Source organism: Cyrtonyx montezumae, unplaced genomic scaffold, assembly GCF_038088225.1.
Source record: "Cyrtonyx montezumae isolate F1298 unplaced genomic scaffold, pur_monq_1.0 scaffold_26, whole genome shotgun sequence".
Classification (NCBI taxonomy): Eukaryota; Metazoa; Chordata; class Aves; order Galliformes; family Odontophoridae; genus Cyrtonyx; species Cyrtonyx montezumae.
The window spans coordinates 4766243-4785741 of record NW_027072003.1 but is presented as its reverse complement, the minus strand read 5'-3'; the positions used below and the strand labels follow the sequence as shown (position 1 = coordinate 4785741).

General features: G+C 69.4%; 4 protein-coding genes across 4 annotated transcripts; 3 read left to right on the top strand and 1 right to left on the bottom strand.

The window, feature by feature from the left end:
• The first annotated feature begins 40 nt into the window (after positions 1 to 40).
• Positions 41 to 1731, top strand: LOC136050981 (glutathione S-transferase 2-like). Its single transcript, XM_065740176.1, has 7 exons — positions 41 to 46; positions 88 to 210; positions 293 to 374; positions 466 to 566; positions 819 to 914; positions 1002 to 1112; positions 1587 to 1731. The coding sequence occupies exons 1-7, from the start codon at positions 41 to 43 to the stop codon at positions 1680 to 1682; spliced, it is 615 nt and encodes a 204-aa protein (XP_065596248.1). The 3' UTR covers positions 1683 to 1731.
• A 567-nt stretch (positions 1732 to 2298) lies between these two features.
• LOC136051025 (glutathione S-transferase Mu 3-like) lies at positions 2299 to 4217 on the top strand. Its single transcript, XM_065740225.1, is given in 9 exon segments — positions 2299 to 2367; positions 2928 to 3003; positions 3089 to 3153; positions 3384 to 3465; positions 3514 to 3614; positions 3717 to 3789; positions 3792 to 3811; positions 3903 to 4013; positions 4122 to 4217. Coding segments are annotated over 9 exon segments (657 nt in total). The 5' UTR covers positions 2299 to 2334.
• A 516-nt stretch (positions 4218 to 4733) lies between these two features.
• EPS8L3 (EPS8 signaling adaptor L3) lies at positions 4734 to 9162 on the bottom strand. Its single transcript, XM_065740479.1, is given in 21 exon segments — positions 4734 to 4777; positions 4874 to 5006; positions 5085 to 5167; positions 5260 to 5367; positions 5448 to 5547; positions 5630 to 5676; positions 5756 to 5852; positions 6457 to 6547; positions 6550 to 6604; positions 6700 to 6774; positions 6883 to 6947; positions 7028 to 7127; positions 7246 to 7310; positions 7402 to 7529; positions 7609 to 7676; positions 7777 to 7926; positions 8360 to 8515; positions 8597 to 8661; positions 8745 to 8812; positions 8881 to 8932; positions 9105 to 9162. Coding segments are annotated over 20 exon segments (1713 nt in total). The 5' UTR covers positions 8922 to 8932; positions 9105 to 9162; the 3' UTR covers positions 4734 to 4759.
• Positions 9163 to 13353: 4191 nt separating this feature from the next.
• On the top strand, positions 13354 to 18363 carry CSF1 (colony stimulating factor 1). The gene is made up of 9 exons (XM_065740224.1): positions 13354 to 13594; positions 14492 to 14629; positions 15534 to 15596; positions 15699 to 15878; positions 15968 to 16145; positions 16801 to 17567; positions 17803 to 17858; positions 17982 to 18034; positions 18206 to 18363. Exons 1-8 carry the CDS (start codon positions 13574 to 13576, stop codon positions 18031 to 18033), a joined length of 1455 nt encoding a protein of 484 aa, XP_065596296.1. The 5' UTR covers positions 13354 to 13573; the 3' UTR covers position 18034; positions 18206 to 18363.
• The last annotated feature ends 1136 nt before the right edge of the window (positions 18364 to 19499 follow it).

Here is a 19499-nt window from a genome sequence, read left to right as displayed (position 1 = left end):
GCTCCCGGTGTAAAAGTCCTCCGCAGTGCCCGGGGCGGCGATGGCGGTGGGTGGAGCTGCTCCTGCCCCCCCCCCCCGTGACCCCCCCACCGCGTCCCTCCGTGTATTCCCACCGTGATTCCCCCCGGGGGGGCCCTCCCTGCAGCCCCCGATTACAACCCGAGCGACTGGACCAATGAGAAGGAGAAACTGGGCCTGGACTTCCCCAATGTGAGTGGGGCTGGGGGGGGGATGGGGCTGCAGGGAGGGGGCAAAGCGAAAGGGGGGGTCACCGTGGCTCTGCCCCCCCCAGCTGCCCTATCTCATCGATGGTGACACCAAACTGACGCAGAGCAATGCCATCCTGCGCTACATCGCCCGCAAGCACAACATGTGTGAGTGCCGGGGGGGGGAGGGGGCCGTGCTGGGGTGGGGGGGGGGTTCCGGTGTTTGGGGGGGGGGTCTGAGGCGTTCCCTGCCCCACAGGTGGGGAGACAGAGAAGGAAAAGCAGCTCGTGGACGTGCTGGAGAACCACCTGATGGATCTGCGCATGGCCTTCGCACGGCTCTGCTACAGCCCCGACTTTGTGAGTGCCCCCCCCGGGGCGGGGGGGGGTCCCCGTGGGGGTCCCCGAGGTGTTACTGGGGGGGGAGGAGGGGGACATTGGGGTTGGAACCCCATAGCACGGGGCACACAGGGGGGGTGCGCCTCCTGCCTGGCCCCACGCTCAGTCCAGGGGGGTCTTGGGGGGCCCCACCCCACTGCTGCCCCCACCCCACTGCTGCCCCCCACCCCACTGCTGCCCCCACCCCACTGCTGCCCCCACCCCATCGTGCAGGAGAAGCTGAAGCCGGAGTACCTGCAGCAGCTGCCGCAGAAACTGCGGGACCTGTCGCGCTTCCTGGGCTCCCGGCCCTGGTTTGTGGGGGATAAGGTGTGTATGGGGGTTGGGGGGCACGGGGGGGGGGGGGATAGGGTGCTGTGCTGACCCCATTCCCCCCCCCCCCCCGCCCTCTTCCAGCCCACCTTCATCGACTTTCTGGCGTACGATGTTCTGGATCAGCACCGCATGTTCGTCCCCGACTGCCCCGAGCTGCAGGGCAACCTGGGCCAGTTCCTGCAGCGCTTCGAGGTCAGCGGGGACCCCCCCACACCCCAACCCCGGCCCTGCAGTGCCCCCCCCACCGCTGCCCCATAGCGACCCCCCATCCCCATCCCAACAGCGTCCCCTCTGTGTCTGCACTGTCCCCATCCCCACCCCATCCTCACCCGTTCCCGTCCCTATTCCCTATCCCATATCCATCCCCATGTCCCCACCTCCCCCCCCCGCCCCCAATCCCATCATCCCCGCTCCCCTCCCTGCCCCATAGCGCCCCCAACCCGTCCCCATCCCCACCTCCCCCCCTCCCTGCCCCATAGCGCCCCCAACCCGTCCCCATCCCCACCTCCCCCCCCTCCCTGCCCCCATCCCTCTCTCCATCCTTCCCCCCATCCCTGTCCCCCTCCCTATTGCTGTCCCATGTCCCCATCCATGCCTTCATCCCCGTTCCTACTGCCCCCCCAGTGCCCCCCCAGTGCCCCCCAAGTGCCCCCTCTGCCCCCCCAGGCCCTGGACAGGATCGCGGGGTACATGCGCTCGGGGCGCTTCATGAAGACCCCCATCTTCTGGCGCACAGCGCAGTGGTGCAACAAAAAGGAGTGAGCGGGACGGGACCCCCCCGCCCCCCCCAACCCCCCCATCGCCCCCCCCCCCCCACGACCCCCCCATCCTTCCTCTCCACAATAAAGCTGAGTTGTGCACTGCTGTGTGTGTGGTGATGCCTTTTTGGGGGGGGAGCGCACCCCTCTGTGCCCTCTCCCCCCGGGTAATGTGAAATTGGGGGGGGGGGGTTATGGGGTAACAGGGCACCTCCATGTGGGGCTCCTCTGGGGGGGGGGCATCATGCAGTGTGGAAGGGGTGCTGAAGTTGGGGGTCCTGTGCCCCCCACCATGAGTCCTGCAGAGATAGGGGGTCCCCATCAAGTGTGTGTGTGGGGGGGGGGATGGGGGAAAGGCCCCCACGGTAATGGAGAACGCTATGTGGACACGGGGGGGGTCGTACCACCCGGGAATGGTTGACCCCCCCCCAAAAAAAAAAAAGAAATGGGGGAGCCCCAAGGGTTGAACACCTCCAATGCAAAACGTGGGGACCCCTCCCTTGGTGGGGGCGGGGGGGGTACGGTCGCGCTGCCCACAGCCGCCGCCTTTCCCTTTAAGACGCCCCCCCGCCCCCCCCGCTAAGCCCCGCCCCCGGGAAGGGGCGGATCTGCGTGGGGGGGCTCGTGGGGGGGCACTGCCTGGAGCGCGTGGAGCAATGGCGGTGTTGGGATATTGGGACATCCGCGGGGTGCGTGGGGGGGGCACGGGGGGGTCGCAGCCCTGGGGGGGTCCTTACCCCGGAAGTTGGGGGCGGGGGGGTTCGGTTGAGGGCTCTCCCAGTTTTTTGGGGTTTTTTTTGGGGGGGGGGGGAGGGTTGTTTACTTCTGGGCCCCCCCCCCCCTTGATGTGGGGGCTCTTTGCAGTTCCCCCTCCCCCCCCCGCCAACTTTGTGCAGTGTTTGGGGGTTTGGGGGGGGGGGCACGAGGGGGTTCCGGTCCCGGTGTGGTCCGCGTCTGTAGGGGGTGTTCAGGGGGGTCCCAGCGCGGGGGGGGGATCGCTCGGGGGGGTCTCCCGATTTCTTTCCGTTTCGGGGGGAGGAGAGGCTATTTATTTTTGGAGGATTTTGCCCCCCCCGCCTCGGTGGGAGTGCTCTTTACCGCCCCTCCCCCCCCCGTGCTGCACTTTGAGGTCCCTTTGCATGGAGGGGGGGGGGGGCACGGATTGCACGGAGATGCGCATAGAGTGGGGGGGGGGGGGGGTCAGTGTCCCAGTAAGGGGGGGGTGCTCACTGCTTGTGCCCCCCCCCAGCTGGCCCACGCCATCCGCCTGCTGCTGGAGCACACCGGGACGCCCTACGAGGACAAACTGTACAGCTGCGGGGAAGGTGAGGGTGGGGGCGCGTCCTTGTGCCCCCCCCAGCTGGTGGGGGGGGGGGGTCAGCTCAGCGTTGCCCCTTTTTATCCCCGCAGCCCCCGACTATGACAAGAGCCAATGGATCAACGAGAAGGAGAAGCTGGGGCTGGACTTCCCCAACGTATGGGGGGGGGGCAAGCGGGGGGGGGGGGCACCTCCACTGTGTCCCTGTGCCAGTGTCCCCCACCTCTTGTCCTCGTGTCCCCCCCCAAAACCCCAGTCCCCTCCCCAACCCTGACATCCCCATGCCTTACTGCTCCCCCCCCACCTCCATGTCCCCATGCCCTGCTGTGCCCCCCCCGCAGCCCCACACACGCATCACCCCCCCCCTCTGTGCCCCCCCCCCCCCAGCTCCCCTACTTCATTGACGGTGACACCAAACTGACGCAGAGCAATGCCATCCTGCGCTACATCGCCCGCAAGCACAACATGTGTGAGTGCCGGGGGGGGTCCTGACCCACGGGGGGGGGTCCTGGTGCAGGTGGGGACACGGAGGAGGAGCGGCAGCGCGTGGACGTGCTGGAGAACCAGGTGATGGATTTCCGCATGAGCCTGGTCATGGTGTGCTACAGCCCCGACTTCGTGAGTGAGCCCCCCCCCGCCCCCCCACACACCCCCGCGATGGGGTACCGGGGTCGTGTGCCCCCCCCCCCCCCAGTTCATCCTTATCCCCCCCCCCCCCAGGAGAAGCTGAAGCCGGGCTACCTGGAGCAGCTGCCGGGCAAACTGAAGCTCTTCTCCGCATTCCTGGGGACAGAAAGTGGTTCGCGGGGGAAAAGGTGCGACCCCATCCACCCCGGGGGGGGGAAATGGGAAATAGGGGGGGGGGGCACGCGCCCTCACTGTGTGTGTGTGCCCCCCCCCCACCAGTTGACCTTCGTGGATTTCCTCATGTTCGACGTTTTGGATCAGAACCGCATCTTCGCCCCGCGGTGCCTGGAGCCCTACGGGAACCTGTGCGCCTTCATGGAGCGCTTCGGGGTCTGTGGGGGGGGCTGGGGGGGCGGGGCTTACACGGTTGGGGGGGGGGGGGGGGTTGGTGACACGCGCCCCCCCCCCCCCCCCCCCCGCCCTATTTTGTGTCCACAGGCGCTGGAGAAGGTGGCGGCGTACATGAAGTCCAGCCGCTTCCAGAAGATGCCCATCAACAACAAGATGGCCAAGTGGGGGGGCAAGAAGGAGTAGGGGGGGCAGGGAGGGGTGGGGGGGCAAGGAGGAGTGGGGGGGGCAGGGAGGAGTGGGGGGGGCAAGAAGGAGTAGGGGGGGCAGGGAGGGGTGGGGGGGCACCACCCTCCCCCCCCGCCTTTAATTCCGCTGCAGTGGGAGCCCTCGGCCTCAATAAAAGGAGGTGCAGAGCCCCGTGTCTGTGCTGTGCTGGGGGGGGCACAGAGCTCAGCCCCCCCCCCTCCCCAACGTGTGGGTGTGATGGTGTTGGGGTCCCCCCCCCCAACTCCTTGGGCTGTCCGCTCTCCCCGGGGGGGGGTCCTTAGTGCATTCCCACCCGCCGAGGCAGTGCTGGGGGGGGGGGGGGGCTGAGTGCCCCCTGGGGTGGGGGTGATGGGGGGGGAGGGAGTGGGGCCCCCCCTCATTTCTGCACGGAGGCGCTGTCGCTGCCATCACTGCGTTTATTCGGTGCCTTCAGCGCTGCCCCCCCCCCAAAACAATCCAGCACATCTCGTGGGAGGGGCCGTGGGTTGGGGGGGGGGGGGGTGGGGCCATCAGTGCCGTCAGTCCTTGGGGTCCATCTGCAGATGGAGGGGGGGCAAAGAAACAACCAAAGTGAGGGCGGGGCGCCCCCCCCGCGGTGTGTGTGTGTGTGTTTGGGGGGGGCACACACGCACCCCCAGCGCCGATCGGAGCGGGGACAGTTTGAAGTGGACCCTCCTCCACTCCTCGGGACAAACCGCGCGCAGCTCCGCCGCCGTCATCTGCAGCAGCTGCTGCCCCCCCAGCACCCCCAGGCAGCGCACGGTGCTGCGGGACGGCCGGCGTCAGCGGGGGGGGCACGGGGGGGGGGGCACGGGATGGGGGGGGGGCGTGGGGACAACGCACAGCGGAGCGAAGCCTTTGTCCTTCAGCCACGCCATCACCTCCGCCGGAGTGGAGCCCGCGTGCAGCGTGGGGGGGGGGCTGCCCTGGGGGGGGGGGGGGGGGTGAGGGGATGCTGACCCCCCCCCCCCCCGTTATACACACGGGGGTGTTGATTTGGGGGAGAGGGGGGGTGCACCTGGCTGCCGTCCTCGTGCCCCGCGGGCTCCAGGATATTGCTGGGGACGAAGCCCTCCTCCCCCCCCCGGCTCCGCACCAACCACCACTTCTTCTGCTGGTCCAGCACCTGGGGGGGGGCGTGGGAGTGTATGGGGGGGGGACGGACCCCCGCCGCCCCCTTTTCCCCCCCCCCCCTCCGGGCTGTACCTGCAGCGTGTCCCCCATCCCCACGCTCAGCTCCTGTGGGTTCCTGCCCTGGAATTCATACATCGCCCGCACCAGCGGGGGGGGGCGGCGGGGGGGCGGCCTGCGGGGGGGGGCACAGAGCTGAGCGGGTTCTGCCGACCCTGCTTTATTATTGGGGTTTTTTTTTGGGGGGGTGCACTCACAGCTGCTCCGGAGCGTCTCCGTGTCCCGGGCCGTCCCCATCCCACACCTGTGGGGCACGGAGCAGTGGGGTGGGAAACAGAGGCACGCAGTGGTGCCCCCCCCCCCACCCCACAGCCGCCCCATACCTGCTGCTTCTCCGTGCTCAGCATGGGGGGGGGCAGCCAGCCGTCCCGGAACGTGGGGATGTAGCGCGGCACGCGGTCACCATTGGGGTACTCCGCCCTACAGAGGTGTGGGGTCGGGGTCGGGGTTGGGGTTGGTGTGGGGTCGGGTTGGGGTTGGTTGGGGTTGGGATTGGGACTGAGGTCGGGTTGAGATTAAGGATGTGTTGGATTGGGGTGGGATGAGGTGGGGTTGGGGTTGGAGTTGGATCGGGTTGGGGTTGAGTTTGGTTGGGTTGGGATTGGGATTGGGGTGGGTTTGAGATCAAGGATGGGTTGGGGTTGGGGTTGGGGTTGGGATGATGTCGAGATGGGGTTGGGATCGATTGGGTTGGATTGGGGTTGGGGTTGGGGTTGGGATCGGGTTGGGTTGAGATCGAGGATGTGTTGGGGTTGGGATGAGGTTGAGCTGGGGTTGGGGTTAGGACTGGGATTGGGATTGGGATTGGGATTGGGTTGGGGTTGGGTTGGGGTTGAGTAGGGCTGGGTTACAGTCGGGGTTGGGTTGGGGTTGGGATCTACTGGATCGGACTGGGGTTGGGGTTGGGGTTGGGGTTGGGGTTGGGGTTGGGATTGGTTGGGATTGGGATTGGTCGGGGTTGGGTTGGGTTGGGTCGGGGTGCTGCTATGTGCGCCCTGTGCCCCACTGCTGTGGGGCCGCGCACCGGCTGCTGCTCCAGGCCGAGCCCAGCGTGCCCCACGTGCGGCGGTGTTGGGGTGGGAGCGTCTCCTCCAACATCCGCAGCGCTTCTGGGTCAGCAGTGGGGTCTCCACCGCCGCCGCCGCGCGGGGGTCGGGGCAGCGCTCCAGGACCTGCGGATGGGGGGGGGACGGGGGGGGCTCAGCCCCGTGCGGTCGCCCCTGGGGGTTGGGGGGTGGGATTTGGGGGGGGGTTATGGGGCACTCACGAAGGTCAGGGTCTGGAAGATGAGCTCGAGCAGTTCTGGGGCGGAGGGGGTGTGGATGTGGCCACGGTTGTGTGCCTGTGGGGGGGGGGGGTACACACACGGGGCGGTGTCACACGGCCCCACTGCACGGCCACGTGTGGGGTGTGCGGAGCTGTGGGTCCGGGGGGGCACGGGGGCACCTACCAGGAGATTGAGGGCGTATTTCACCTTCTGGAAGAAGTCCTCGAACTCTGCCTCGGGGGGGACATCTGTGGGGGGGGGGGCAGCAGTGGGGTGGAGCCCGGACCCCCATCGTGCCCCCCCCGTCCGCCCCCACCCCCCCCCCCACCTTTATTCTTCTTTTTCTTCTTTTTCTTCTTCGGGGTTTCGCTGTCCCGCAGCCGCCCCACGAAGTGCTCCATGTCATCCAGCACGTGGTTAAGGACCAACTGCGGGAACGGGGGCGATGGGGGGGGGATTTGGGGGCGGGAGGGGGGGGGGGTCTCGTGTGGGGCGAGGGGGGGGGGGGGGAGTCTCGTGTGGGGCGAGAGGGGGGGGGGCACGCACCACATCGCGTTCAGTGTCCGTCATGGTCTCTCCATTGGGGCCCATCCATTCCTTCTGCTCCGTTCCTATGGGGGACGCTGTCATCGGGACACCCCCCCCGCCCCATGCCCCCCCCCCGCCCCACGCGCCCCCCTCCCCCCACACCCCATGGCTCACCATAGTCCGAGGGGGGGCTGTATTGGACGGTGGGGGGCGGTGTGGGTCTGGCGCTCTCTGCCCACGGCTCCGGGGCTCTGTAGGACACCGGGACGTACGGGGGATCGGGCGGCATCTCCGGGGCGCTCCTGGGGTGGGGGCACCGGGAGGGGGGGGTGTGGGCAAGCGGGGACCCCCAACCCCTTCTCCCCCCTCCAAGAACTGTACCCGTAGTGCTGCTGCTCCTCCTTGCACTGCTGCACCAGCTTCTCCAGGCTGCTCCTCAGCGTCCCCGCCTGACGGACCCACAGAGCCATCATCCCCCTGCCCCATAACCCCATAACCCCTCAGCCCCATAACCCCTCAGCCCTAGATGCGCCCCCTCCCCTCGCTCACCCCAATGTGGTGGCACTGGAAGAGCAGCACAGCTCTGCCCCCCCGGTCCCGGTCCCGCACAGTGATGGCCAACACGGAATCGTAGCTGCCCACGTCCGGGGCGGCCCAGCACTGCTGAACGCTGCTCAAGGGGAACGCGTCCAGCTCCTCCTGCGGGTTATGGGGCGGCGGTTGTGGGGTGCGGGGTTATGGGGGGGGTATGGGGTCAGGGGGTGGGGGGTTGTGGGGTTAGAGGGGGTGTGTGAGGTTTGTGGGTTATGGGGTTTATGGAGTCGTGGGGTTTGCGGGGTTACGAGGTGCGTGGGGTTGTGGGGTGGGGGGTTATGGGGGGGATATGGGGTCAGGGGGTTTGTGGGGGGGGGTTATGGGTGAGGGGGTTATAGAGTGTATGGGGTCGTGGGCTGGGGGTTTTGGGGTATGTGGAGTGTGGCGGTTGCAGGGTGTGGGATGATGGGGTTTGTGGGGTGTGGGGTTTATGGGGTGCAGGGTTATAGGGGCGCAGAGGGTTTGTGGGGCTGCAGGGCCTCACGGGGGCGGTCGGGACCTATGGGGTTGGGCGCTGGGGGGGGGCGGGGGGTGGTACCCGGCTCTCCACGTCGCTCAGCACCAGATCCCGACCGCGCACCATCAGGAGGAGGTCCTGACCCCAAACCCGGCCCCGCTCCTCCAGCTCCCGCAGCCGCCCCACACAATCCTCCGCGCTGCGCAGCTCCCGCTCCAGGCGCAGGGTCAGCAGATGCTGCGGCCGACCCCGGCTGTCGTTATGGGGCGCAGTGGGGCGGGGTGTGGGTGGGGCTCCGTGTGGGGGGGTCCTCCTTACCTCCACGTGGTGTTGGAAGTCGCTTTGGGGTTTGAGCAGCGTCTGCCCGTAGTCCTTGCGCTGATCTGTGGGGCCGCGCGGGTCATTGTGGGGATGGATGTGGGGTGAGGGGGGTGGGGGGAGCGGTGTGGGGCGGCCCTATACGCACTGTAAATGCTTTTGGCGCTGGGTCGGGTGAAGTTGGTGGGGCCGTGGGGGTCGTCCTCGTATTCAGCGCTGCGCGGACGGACGGAGCTGAGTGCGCGCCCCATAGCGCGGAGCCGCGGGGGGTGTGGGGCACTCACCGGGACGGGGGTCCGCTCCAATAGGCGAAGGGGTCTCCCATGTTCCCGATGGCTGTAGGGCGGGGGGGGGACAGAGGGCGGACCCCGCTGTGGGGCTGCGGCTCCGCGTGGGGTCCCCAGCCCGGCTTCTCCCCCCCACCCCACGCAGATATCCCGTGACCCCACTGCCTGACACTGACCCTCCCCCCCCCACCCTCGTCCCCCCGCGGTGGGGCAGCGCTCACCCCAACGCCGGCGCCGCTCCGTGGGGCGGTGGTGTGGGGCAGTGTCGGGGTGTGACGTGGGTACCGCGCCCGAGTGCTCTTTGCCCGAAGGCGTTCGCTTCCAGATGGGGCGGGGGGGGGGGGGGGAGGAGTGGGGAAGGGGGGAGGGGACGCCCCCCAACCCCGGTTCACCCCACGGAGCCGTGGGGCGCGCCCCGTCCCCCCGTTGAGCGTTCCTTGCGCTGCTCCCACCGCGGGGATCAGACCCCGGAGCCCCCACCCCAACGCCCCCCCCCCCTTGGTGGCATCCCGCCCCGCCCCACCCCGTCCCCGCCCGTTGACCCGGAGCGCCCAGGGAACCCCAATGGGGGGAGAAAATAGGGGGGGTGGGGGGCCCAGGGGGGGCAGCGGGATCCCTGAGCCCACCCGCGGGTGGGTGTGGGTTACTCCGCTGTGCAGGGGGGGGGTCCCATTGGATTCCGGTGGGTGCATATGGGTACGTTTCTGCCCCCCCCTTCCTCCTCCCGAGGGCGGCGTTGGGGCGGTGCCTCAGTTTCCCCACCGCGGTGCAGTTCCCCCGCGCGGCCACCAGAGGGCAGCACGTCCCGCGTCACACCGCTGCCGCACATCACATCCCCCCCCCAAAAAAACCCCCCGGGTTTATTGGGTCCTCCGCGCTGGGAACGTTTGGGGTGATACTTCTGGGGGGGGGGGGGAACATCTGTGAGTCCCATCGGGGACCCGAACTCACTGGGAACCGAACCCCATTGGGAACTGGAACCCACTGGGAAGGAGCACAGCCGCAGCGCTCCGTTCTCCCCCCGCGGGGTAATGGGGTGGGGGCACTTCCACGGAAGGCGGGGCCCCCCCGGGCCTTTCCGTGTCCTCATTAGCGCCGTGACTAACGAGGCGGTGGTGGCTCTGAGCTGTGTGGGGCCCTTCCCAGAAGTGGGGTGAAGGGAACACGTCCACTGCGTCAGCGCCCACCGGGGCCTCGTGGTCCCCCGTGGTGGGGCCGTGGGGATGCGTGGGGCGGCCGCGTCCGAGCGGGGGTTGGGGGGGGAAGTTGTGCAAGTGGGGCCGGATGGCATCAGTGGGGGATGGGGGGGGTTGGCACGGGGGTGAATTGGCCCCAGTGCGGGGATACGGGGGGGAGGGCGCCCCATAAACTCACATCCCCCCCCCCCCAGACCCCCCGGGCTGTGTCCCCAATGCCCCCATATCCCCATGCCTCGTGCCCCCCCCCGTCCCCACATCCCTCCCATGTCCTGCCCTCCCCCCGACGCTCAGAGCTCTCGGGGCCGCCCGGGGTCACACTTTCTCCCCCCACCCCCCAACTTTGTTTGCAAAGAAAGAAAAATCCCATTTTCCCATTTCCGTTTCCGTTTCCGTTTCCTCTCCCTTCCCCCCCCCCCCCCCGCAGCACGTGGTGCTGAGCTCACGGGGACGCCTCCCAGCTCCTTCACCGGGAGAGAAAGGGGAGGAGGGGTCGCGATGTCCTCGCCCCCAAAGCAGCGGCGCCCGCAGTGCCCACCCCGTACCCCCACAGCCCCACTTCCCTCCCCCCCCCGGCGCCCCCCCCCCCGTGGACCACATCCTGCACCGGGCATCTGCCCGTGGCTTTCCCGGAGCCTCCAAACGTCCGCGGCTCCCCCAGGAAAATCAGAGCCAGATGTGGGACGGCACTGCTGCAGCTCCGGGGGGGGGCTGGGGGGGGGGGGGGTTTGGGATATGGGGGGGGGGGCAGTTGGGGGTCGGAGCTGCAGCGGGGAGGGGGTGCGTGTGCTCGGGGCCTTCGGCCGATGTCACAGCGCAGATAAACAACCGCAGAGCGGCGAGGACAGGCGGCTCTGTGCGCAGCATCTCCATCCCACGCAGCCCCCCCGCCCACCCCACAGCCCCCCCCCCCTGCCGTGTGGGTCTGCATCACCCCACAGCCGTCCCGGTGGGGCTGACGGCGGCAGCTCTGCCCCCCCCCCCCCCCCCCCGGCTCTGATCCCCGGTGGGTGCCGGGGGGGGTCGGGCTCCGTCTTGGCCGCATTCCTCGGCCTGGAGAGTTCTGGGGGAGGGAGGAGCGCGGCGTGACTCAGCCCCGGGGACGCAGTGGGGACACGCGTGGGGCCGTAACGCCCCCCCCCCCCCTCCCTTCCCACGCAGCGCTATAGAGCCCAGGGACCCCCCCCATTGCGGGTGGGTTCGGGGAGGGGGGTGCGGGATCCCACGCAGAGCTGGTGAGGGCAGAGGGTGCAAGGAGGGCGACACGGGGCATTCCCACGGGGATTTCCAGCGGGGCTCGCCCCCCCCGCCCCGCCCGGCGCGCTCCCGCTGCGGTGCCAGCATTGTGGGGCAGCGTGCGGGGCCGCGCGGGGGGGGGGGGGTCGGGGGGGTCGGGGAGGAGTTCGCGGTGCTCTCTCCGCTGGAAATAACTTTCTCCATAACACGCAGAGTGGGCGGCAGTGATTGCAGCAGAGACGTGGGCTGAGCCCGTCCCGGGGGGGGGGGTGGGGAGGGGGGGTGAGTGGGGGCGTTGGGATGCGCTTTTTGGGGGGGGGGGCTGTCCCTAAAAGATCTCTCCCAGCGCTGGGCCGCGGTCCTGCGCCCACCGGGGACGGGAGAAGGGCGACCTGTGACCCGTGTCCCCCCCTACCCCGTGCCCCCCCCCCCCCAAGAAACACCCCCAGAGCTCAGGGAGGGGGCGATGGGATGTCCCCAGCGCTCGGCCTGCCATCCGTGGGTCACCTCGTGTCCCCTCCACGCGGGGTTGGCTGCGCGTGGGGTCAGCAGGCCACACCACCGCTTCGTAATGGGGCATCGTGGGAAGGGACTCTGCGGCCCCCCCCCTCCGCCCCCCCGCCCCCCCCCCCGCCCCCAGCCCCGCAGTTTCTATTCCTGCCCCGTGACTCAGGGATTTCAGCAGGTTTGGGATGGGGGGGGGGAAGGGAGGAGGCACTTCTTTTGCCAAAATGAAAGGGGTGGCCGCGTCCCTCCCCCCCCCTCTTTTCCCCCCCCCCACCCCCCCGCGCGGCCGTGGATTATTATTAACCCGGCCGTCCCCCGTTTGCGCCGTCCCGTGACCGCTGTGACATCCTCCCGGTCACCGCCAGGAGGGCGGCGAGAGCTCTGACGGATCCCCACGCGCGGCCACGGGGTCCCCGTGAGTCACACCCCCCCCCGGGTCGGTGTCACCCCCCCCTCCCACCGCACGGCCCCGGAAATGGGGACATCCCACAGCCGGGGGGGGGCGGATTGCAACCCCACAACCACAGCACCGACGGTTATCACCAACGCTCGGCCCCACGGACACCAGCTGCCCCCACTCGTGTGCAAAACGACGACAGGAAAACCTCAAAAGCGCAGAGAGGGCTCCGTGCGCCTCCACGCGGGGACGCGTCCCCACGGAGCCCGGGTTTGTCCCCACGCAGCTCCTCCGGCCGTCCCTGCGTGCACACTCGTGGGTGCGCAAACTCGGGGCAGCTCATGCACACGCGGATCTGCGTGGACGTGTGTTCCCTGCACGTGGAACCGGAGGGAAGCCGTGGCAATGCAGCCGTGCACTCCTGCATCCCTCCTTGCACACCCGGCGGGAGTGCCCCCCCCCGCTGACACTCGTGCCCTCGATGCAGCGCTGCCCGCCGCCGCTCCCAGGGGGCGGTTTGCAAACCCACGCGGGATTTCCTGCAGGAAAACTTCACAGTAGCACGGCGCCGAGTCGCGTGGTGCCGGAGCACTGCCGGTGTTGGGTGCGTGTGCACGCTGCGTGTGCGTGGAGGACTCTGTGCTCCGGGGAGGGGGGGGCGGAGTGTTTAGGGATGCCCACGAGTGGATTTCGGCTCGCAGGTGTGTGCCGCGTGCAGTGTGGGTGTGTCACGGAGCTGGGCGTGCAGGCACGTGTGCGCACGCTGCAAGGGGTGTGCGAGCAGCTGCGCGTGTTACAAGGCTGTGTGCGCACACGCGTGTGCAAACCCCCAGCGCTGTGCACGCGCGTCCCAGAGGCAGCTGCGCGTGATCACGTGCGCTCGTTCCGAGTGTGCAATCCCACCCCGTGTGTGTGTGTGTGTGTGTGTGTGTGTGTGTGTGCTGGGGGGGGAGGCGCGCACACGAGTGCACGAGCGCGTGCCCGACCCGCGTGTGCATCTCCCGGGTGAAGAGGAGGGGGGGGAGCGCGTGGCAGCGTGCGTGTGCTGCACGCCCTAAAGGGAGTGGGGGGGGGGGGGGGGGGGGGCGAAGGGGCGGGGTGGGGGGGTGTAAGGGGGCGGGGTGGGGGGGTCTCCCCGTGCCCACCGGTCGGGGCCGAGCGGAGCCGAGCGGAGCCGAGCGGGGCAGCGCTGCCGGGAGCTGGCCGCCCGCCAGCCCTGTTCTCATAAACCACATGCTGTCAGCGGCCCTATAAAGGGCGGCGCGGCGGCGACGGCGGACTCAGCCCGGCCCCGCTCCGCCGCCTTCTCCCGCACCGCCCGACCCACGGCAGCCCCGGCCCCACGGCAGCCCCCATGCCCCGCCTCGGAGCCCAGGTACGCCCGCCGCCCCCACCCCCCCCTACACCAGCAGCCGCTCGGGGTGTCCCCTTCCCCCTCCCACCCCCCCCAGCCCCGCTGCCACCTGTGTGCCCCCTCCTGTGTTCCCCCCTCCCCGCAACCCGCACGGATGCGCGCGCGGGGACGTGGACGTGGCAGCGCGGGGCCGATCCGCCCCGTCCCGCCGCCATCGCCCGGCTGCTTTCGCTTTGCCATCCCGGTGCCGCTCGGAGCGGATCCCCGCGGGGTGCAGCCCCGGCCCGGTGCCCGCCCCCATCCCGGAGCGATGGGGCTCCGCCGCGGTCCCCGTCCCCGAGCCGGGGGAGTCGGGCTCCGTCCCCATCCCCGGTCCCCATCTCCATCCCGTGGCCGTGCTCTCCCCCCCCGCCCCCCCCCCTCCGGCGACATCTGCAGTTTCACAAGCCGGGAGCATTTCTGGGCCGGCTCCCAGGGAAACTGCCCCCACCCATCCAACCCCGCGCACCCTCTCGGTGCCGGGATGTGGGACACGCGGGGTCTGCAGGGCCCCCCACCCCGGAGGAGCCCCGCTCCCCGCTGGGGGGGCTCGGACCGCCCCGCTGGGAGGGGAATGTTGGGGTGATGCCGATGCGGCCGCGTGGAAAGAGCCCTGAGGGTGCGGGGCCGGGGGGGTGCGCGGGGCTGGAGAGAGTTTTGGGAGGTGGGTGGCACGGCGCCCGTCACCCGTGGGATGGCCCAGAGCCGCGCGGCTCCCACGTGTGTCAGGGACTGGAAATTCCCCGTTGGAAATAGCGGGATGGGACGGGCACGGGGCGGGGGGAGCACGGCGGGGTCAGCAGCGCGAAGGTGGGGTTGGGGGGGGGGGGGGATGGGGACCTCGGGGGTCCGCTCCGAGCCCCGCTCTGCCCTGCTCAGGTGTCCCTGCTCCGCCGCGCGCTGCTCCCGTCCCTGCTCTCGTCCGTCCTCCTCGTCTGCAGCGTCCATGAGGCGGAGCAGAACAGCTACTGCCAGCAGATCATCACCGAGCGGCACCTGGCCCAGCTGGACGAGCTGGTGAGTGCCCCCGGGGGGGGGCAGCGGGGGCCCGCTCCGCCCCACGGGGACTCAGGGCCGGCACCCGTGGGTCGGGCAGGGGCGGCATCGCGGCCGGAGCGCGGCGGCCGCAGGAGGAGCGGCTGAGGCCGTGAGCTGTGAGCAGAGAGCACCGGGGATGGAGCGGAGGGGTCCGGTGGGGGGTGGTGTTTTTGGGGCCGCGACGGCCGTGCAGGGGTTAAGGCCGGAGGAATCCGGCTGCATTCCTGAGTCCAGCTGCTTGCCTGGAAGCTGGGCTGGCAACGGGGCTGCGGGTGGGTGGCGGGCAGCGAGGGGGGCCGGGAGCCAGCCGGGCTGGGGGGACGGGCGCATGCGTCCCACGGGGTGCTCGTGCTCACCCCCGGGGAGCAGATCCCGGCCCACGCCCCGCAGCGCTGGCCCTTGGCTCACCTCCGAGCGGGCGCTGCGGATGCTCGGGGCGGGGAATCGGGGCACGCGGGGATTTGTGCGGATGCGTCGGGATGCGGATTAAATTCGGCCTCCGCTCCGTGAGCGCCGCATCCCCAGCTCGCAGCACCGAGCGGAGCGGCCGGCCCTCGCCGCAGCCCCGCGGGATAATGGAGCAATTGTTTCCAGTGCTGCGCGGCTCTTCTGGCAGCCCCAGCCCTCCCAGCCTGGGATGCGGGCCCGGGGCCGGGCTGCGCGCCCTGGAGGAGGGCCGGGCTTTGGCGGGGTTGTTCGGGGGATTTTCGTCCTTTTGTAACGGGGAAGAGAGGTGGCAGAGGGCACTGCTTGATCCCGGCTGGCAGTGCCACGCGGAACCGGGGCTGCATCCCGAGGAGGAGGAGGATGGCGTGGGATGAAGGGGGAGCCCCTACACCGTGGGCACGGGGCTGGGTGGTGACATCGTGCTCTGTCCCCGCAGGCGGACACGCAGATGCAGCAGCCGGGCACGGTGTCCTTCAGGTTCATCGGCAAGATGCGGCTGGTGAGCAGCTCCTGGCCGGGCGGGGGTGGGGGCCGTCTCCCGTGGCGTCCTCCACGCACCGCAGTATGTGATCTCTCACCGTGGGGCTCCATCTCCCCCCAGAACGACTCCGTGTGCTACGTGAAAGCCGCCTTCCCGTTGCTGGGCAAGATCCTGAACAGGACGACGTTCAAGGAGAACTCGAGCAACGCCAAGAAGATGAAAATGGTGCGGAGGATGTACGAAAACATCGATGAGAACGTGGACCCCTGCATCAGGGAGGAGGATGAGGAGGAGCGCGCGGTACGGCGGTCCCTGCGGGGTTGTGGGTACCCGGGGGGTTGGGGGGTGGGGGATCCAGCACCCTGAGCTGAGCCCACCCCGTCCCACAGCTCTCCGAAATGTGCTTCGAGGAGTTCACCACGTCCCCCTATGAGATGCTGGTGCTGGTGAGGCGGTTCTTCCAGGACATCGACCGGCTGCTGCAGGGCAGGGAGACCTTCGAGAAGGACTGCAGCCTCGTGTACCGCAGCGCCTGCGTGGGGCCCCGGCAGCACGGCCCCCCCCCGGGTACGGCTCTGCCCCCACCCCGCCCGCCCGGGCTCACCGCATGGAGCAGCTTGGGGCCGTGTTTGGGGCTGAGCGCCTGCTGAGGGTGGCAGAGGGGCACGCACCCTGGTGGGGTGGGGAATGGGGCTGGGAACGAAGCCGTGGGGGGCACTGGGGGATGAGAACGCGGCCCCACCTGCAGGGCTGCAGGCACCGGGCTGTGCCCCAGTGCCGCCCGTGCCTCGGTTTCCCCTCAGTGGGGTAAATGTCCCTGGGTTGGGTGAGGCCCTGCGGGGTGTGAGGAGCCGTGCTGCCGTCCGTGCTTTGTCCGAGTGTCACACTGTGTCTGCATGCCCGTGGAGCCTCGTCTGAGTGTCGGCTGTGTCACCGCGCCGTGGGGATGTCACGCGTGGCCGGCTCCTGCCAGCGATGCTGCATCGTGGATAACCCCTCGCTGCCAGCTCAGGGGACCCGGTGGCGGGCTTCCACTTGTCCTGTCGCCTCTGTCTTGCTGCCACGTCCATCCCTGCCTGCTCCCTGCCTGCTCCCTGCCTGCTCCCTGCCTCCTCCCTCTGCTCTCCCTTCCGGGGCTTTCCGGGGACGCGGGGGGACCCCCGCCTCGGGCCTGCTTCCTGCTGGTGACCCCACGGCCGTCTCTTCTCTCTGCTTCTTTCAGGTGTGGGGACAGATCCTGACTGCAATTGCCTGTCCCCTGCCCTCCCTTCTGCCACCCAGCCCTCCCTCTCCGCTGCCACCCGTGCCGGCAGGGACACGGCACCCGCTAGCTCCCGGGTCCCTTACCGCCAGCTCGGTGGCACCCTGGTTGAGATAGGCAGCAGAGCCCCATCTGAGCCCCCCAGTAGCATGGAGGGCAGCTCGGGGGCCGAGGAGCTGCCAGGAACCGAGCTCGGCGACGCGTCGGGGCCGCCCCCCACCATGCAGCACACGCTTGGAGCCCTCCAGGACCCGGCCGCGAGCGCCGGCCCGAAGGCTGAGGACGCATCCATCCCATCCCGCGGGATGCTGGAGGAGGGCACCGGGACCCCCGTCCTCCCACATCAGCCCCCTTCACCCCGAGGGATCAGCACGGCGGTTCCCGGCGGCGGCTCCGCTCAGCGCCGCGGGGTCGGGCGCGGTCCCACCGGGATGCCCGAGCGGCTCACGCAGCTCCGCTTCTCCAGGATGGCCCCGATGGGGCGGGCAGAGGGCGGACCCGGGGACGGGGCGAGGGCTCGAGGCTGGGGGCTGAGCCGGGTGCCCGAGGACGGCGGGATGGGACCCAGCTTTGATTCGAGCTTTGTTCTGAGCGCAGAGCAGCGCAGGAGGGAACCGCCGGCCGCCGGCGGAGGGCACCGGGAGCTGCTGGTGTACGTCACGGTGGCCAGCGTCGTGGCCGTCCTGCTGGCCGTGGGGGGGCTGCTCTTCTACAAGTATAAATCCAAGGTGAGCCCTCCCCGGCTTCCCATCCGTGCCTCAGTTTCCCCTGCTCGTTGCTGCGGGTTTGAGGGGGGCAGGATGAGTGCTGCCCCGTTGCAGGGAAAGGGGGGGGATGCTGAGCAGTGCTGGAGGTGTTATTAGGGGGACTCCCCCCTCTCCTCCTTCCTCTGAGCTTTTGTCCCGCAGCGCTGAGGGGGTGGGAGCCCCCTCCCTTCCCATCCTCACCCCCCCCTCCCCACAGGTCCTGCAGCGGCCACTGGAAGAGAGCGGCTGTGACCCCGAGGAGCCGGAGACGAGGTGGGTGCGGGGCTGCCCAGCACACGGTGGGGGGGGGACCTGGGGACCACCCCCACGCACACCCCCAACCCGGGGCCCCCCGCCCCACAGCCTGCCCTATAATCACTGGGTTTTGCCTCACAGGGCACTGCGGGGAGCAGCGGGATGCTCGGAGCTGGAGACGCAGGAGCTGTGAGGTGAGGGGGGGCCGGGGCCGGCCCCAGCCCCGCGATCTTTGTGTGGGGAGGGGCTGGCAGCCGGGCTGGGTGGGGACACGCGTGGGGCCAGCAGCCCGTTCATTCGTAACAGCGATTTTTCGCCGTGGATCCGAGTGACATAACGGCCTTCCTGCTTCTCCCCTCCCTCAGGGCCCCCGCTGGGACGCGAAGCCGCTCGGGGGGGGGGGAACGGACGTTGACGATGGAGGGCCGCTGCGTGGCCTACCCCCCCGTGGCAATGACCCCCGTCCCGCAGCCGGAGCCCGCGCAACCCACGGGCGGGGACGGGAGGACGGGGCGGTGCTTCCCGGTGCCGGAGAGCGAAGGGATGGACGGCACCGAGGGCTCCGCGGGGACGGCGATGGATGCGGCCGAGCGGGACATCTCCCCCCATCCGTCCGCGTTTCCCTTTGCCGTCGCTCCTCTCCCACTCCCGGGGTGTGTGTGTGGGGCGGGGGGGGGGACGGGACACGCGGATGAGGACCCACGGACTGCGAAGGGGGAAACCCTCACACTGTGAATATTTAAGAGCCGCGGTGCCGTCCCCGCCCCGCACTCCCGAGCCGCCCTCGGGGGCGGCCGTTCTCCCGCAGGAAGGCTCAATTTGAACGCGGCGGATAAATGCACTTTGGGGGGGGGGGTTCCCCCCACCCTCCCTGCAGGGTTATAGCTGCGAGCTGGCCTCGCCCCGGACTGGATTTTGTAGTTGGAGCACAGCACAGCGGCGGTGCCGCGGGTGCAGCGCGGGGTTTGGGGCACAGCGGTACCCGGGCTGCATCCCACCCCGCACAGCATCCCCCCCCCCCCCCCCCCCAAACCCTTCACCCCCTCCCAGCGCTGCTCCTGGGATCGGAAGCATTATTTTTATATTATTATATATAAGAAAGAATCCGGGACTGACCGCACTTGGGGTTTTTTAAAGCATTACTATTGATTTGGGGTTTTGTTTCTTCCTTTTTCTATGCGTATTTATGAACTGCCCAACGGAGGCGATTCCCGGGGGGGGGGGCGGGGAGGGGTTGGGGCCGCACCCCGTGCTGGCTCGGCCCGGATGGGAGGGGGATGGGGGGTGGGGGAGTGCAGCTTTTTGGGGCTCTTTCTGCCTCCGTTGTTTCGGTTTTTCTTTTTTTGTACAGTGAAATATTTTATACAAAGTCATTTAAAGAGGTCTATTTAAGGAAAGTCATAGGAAGCAGCTTGTATATTTAATGTTCTTAATAAATACGGACGTGGAGCGCTGTGGTGTGGTGGGTGCTTGGGGGGGGGCACGGCGTGGGGCTGGGGGGGCTGTGCTGATGTGGGGCTGTGCCAGGGGCACTTGCTCCCACAGCAGATGTGGGGATGGTGGCAGATCGTTTCCCCAGCTCGGCTGCGTATCTGGGGCGTGTGTGTGTGGGGGGGGGCTTCTCTCAGAGCTGGGGGGGCCCTTTGGGCCACGTTGGGT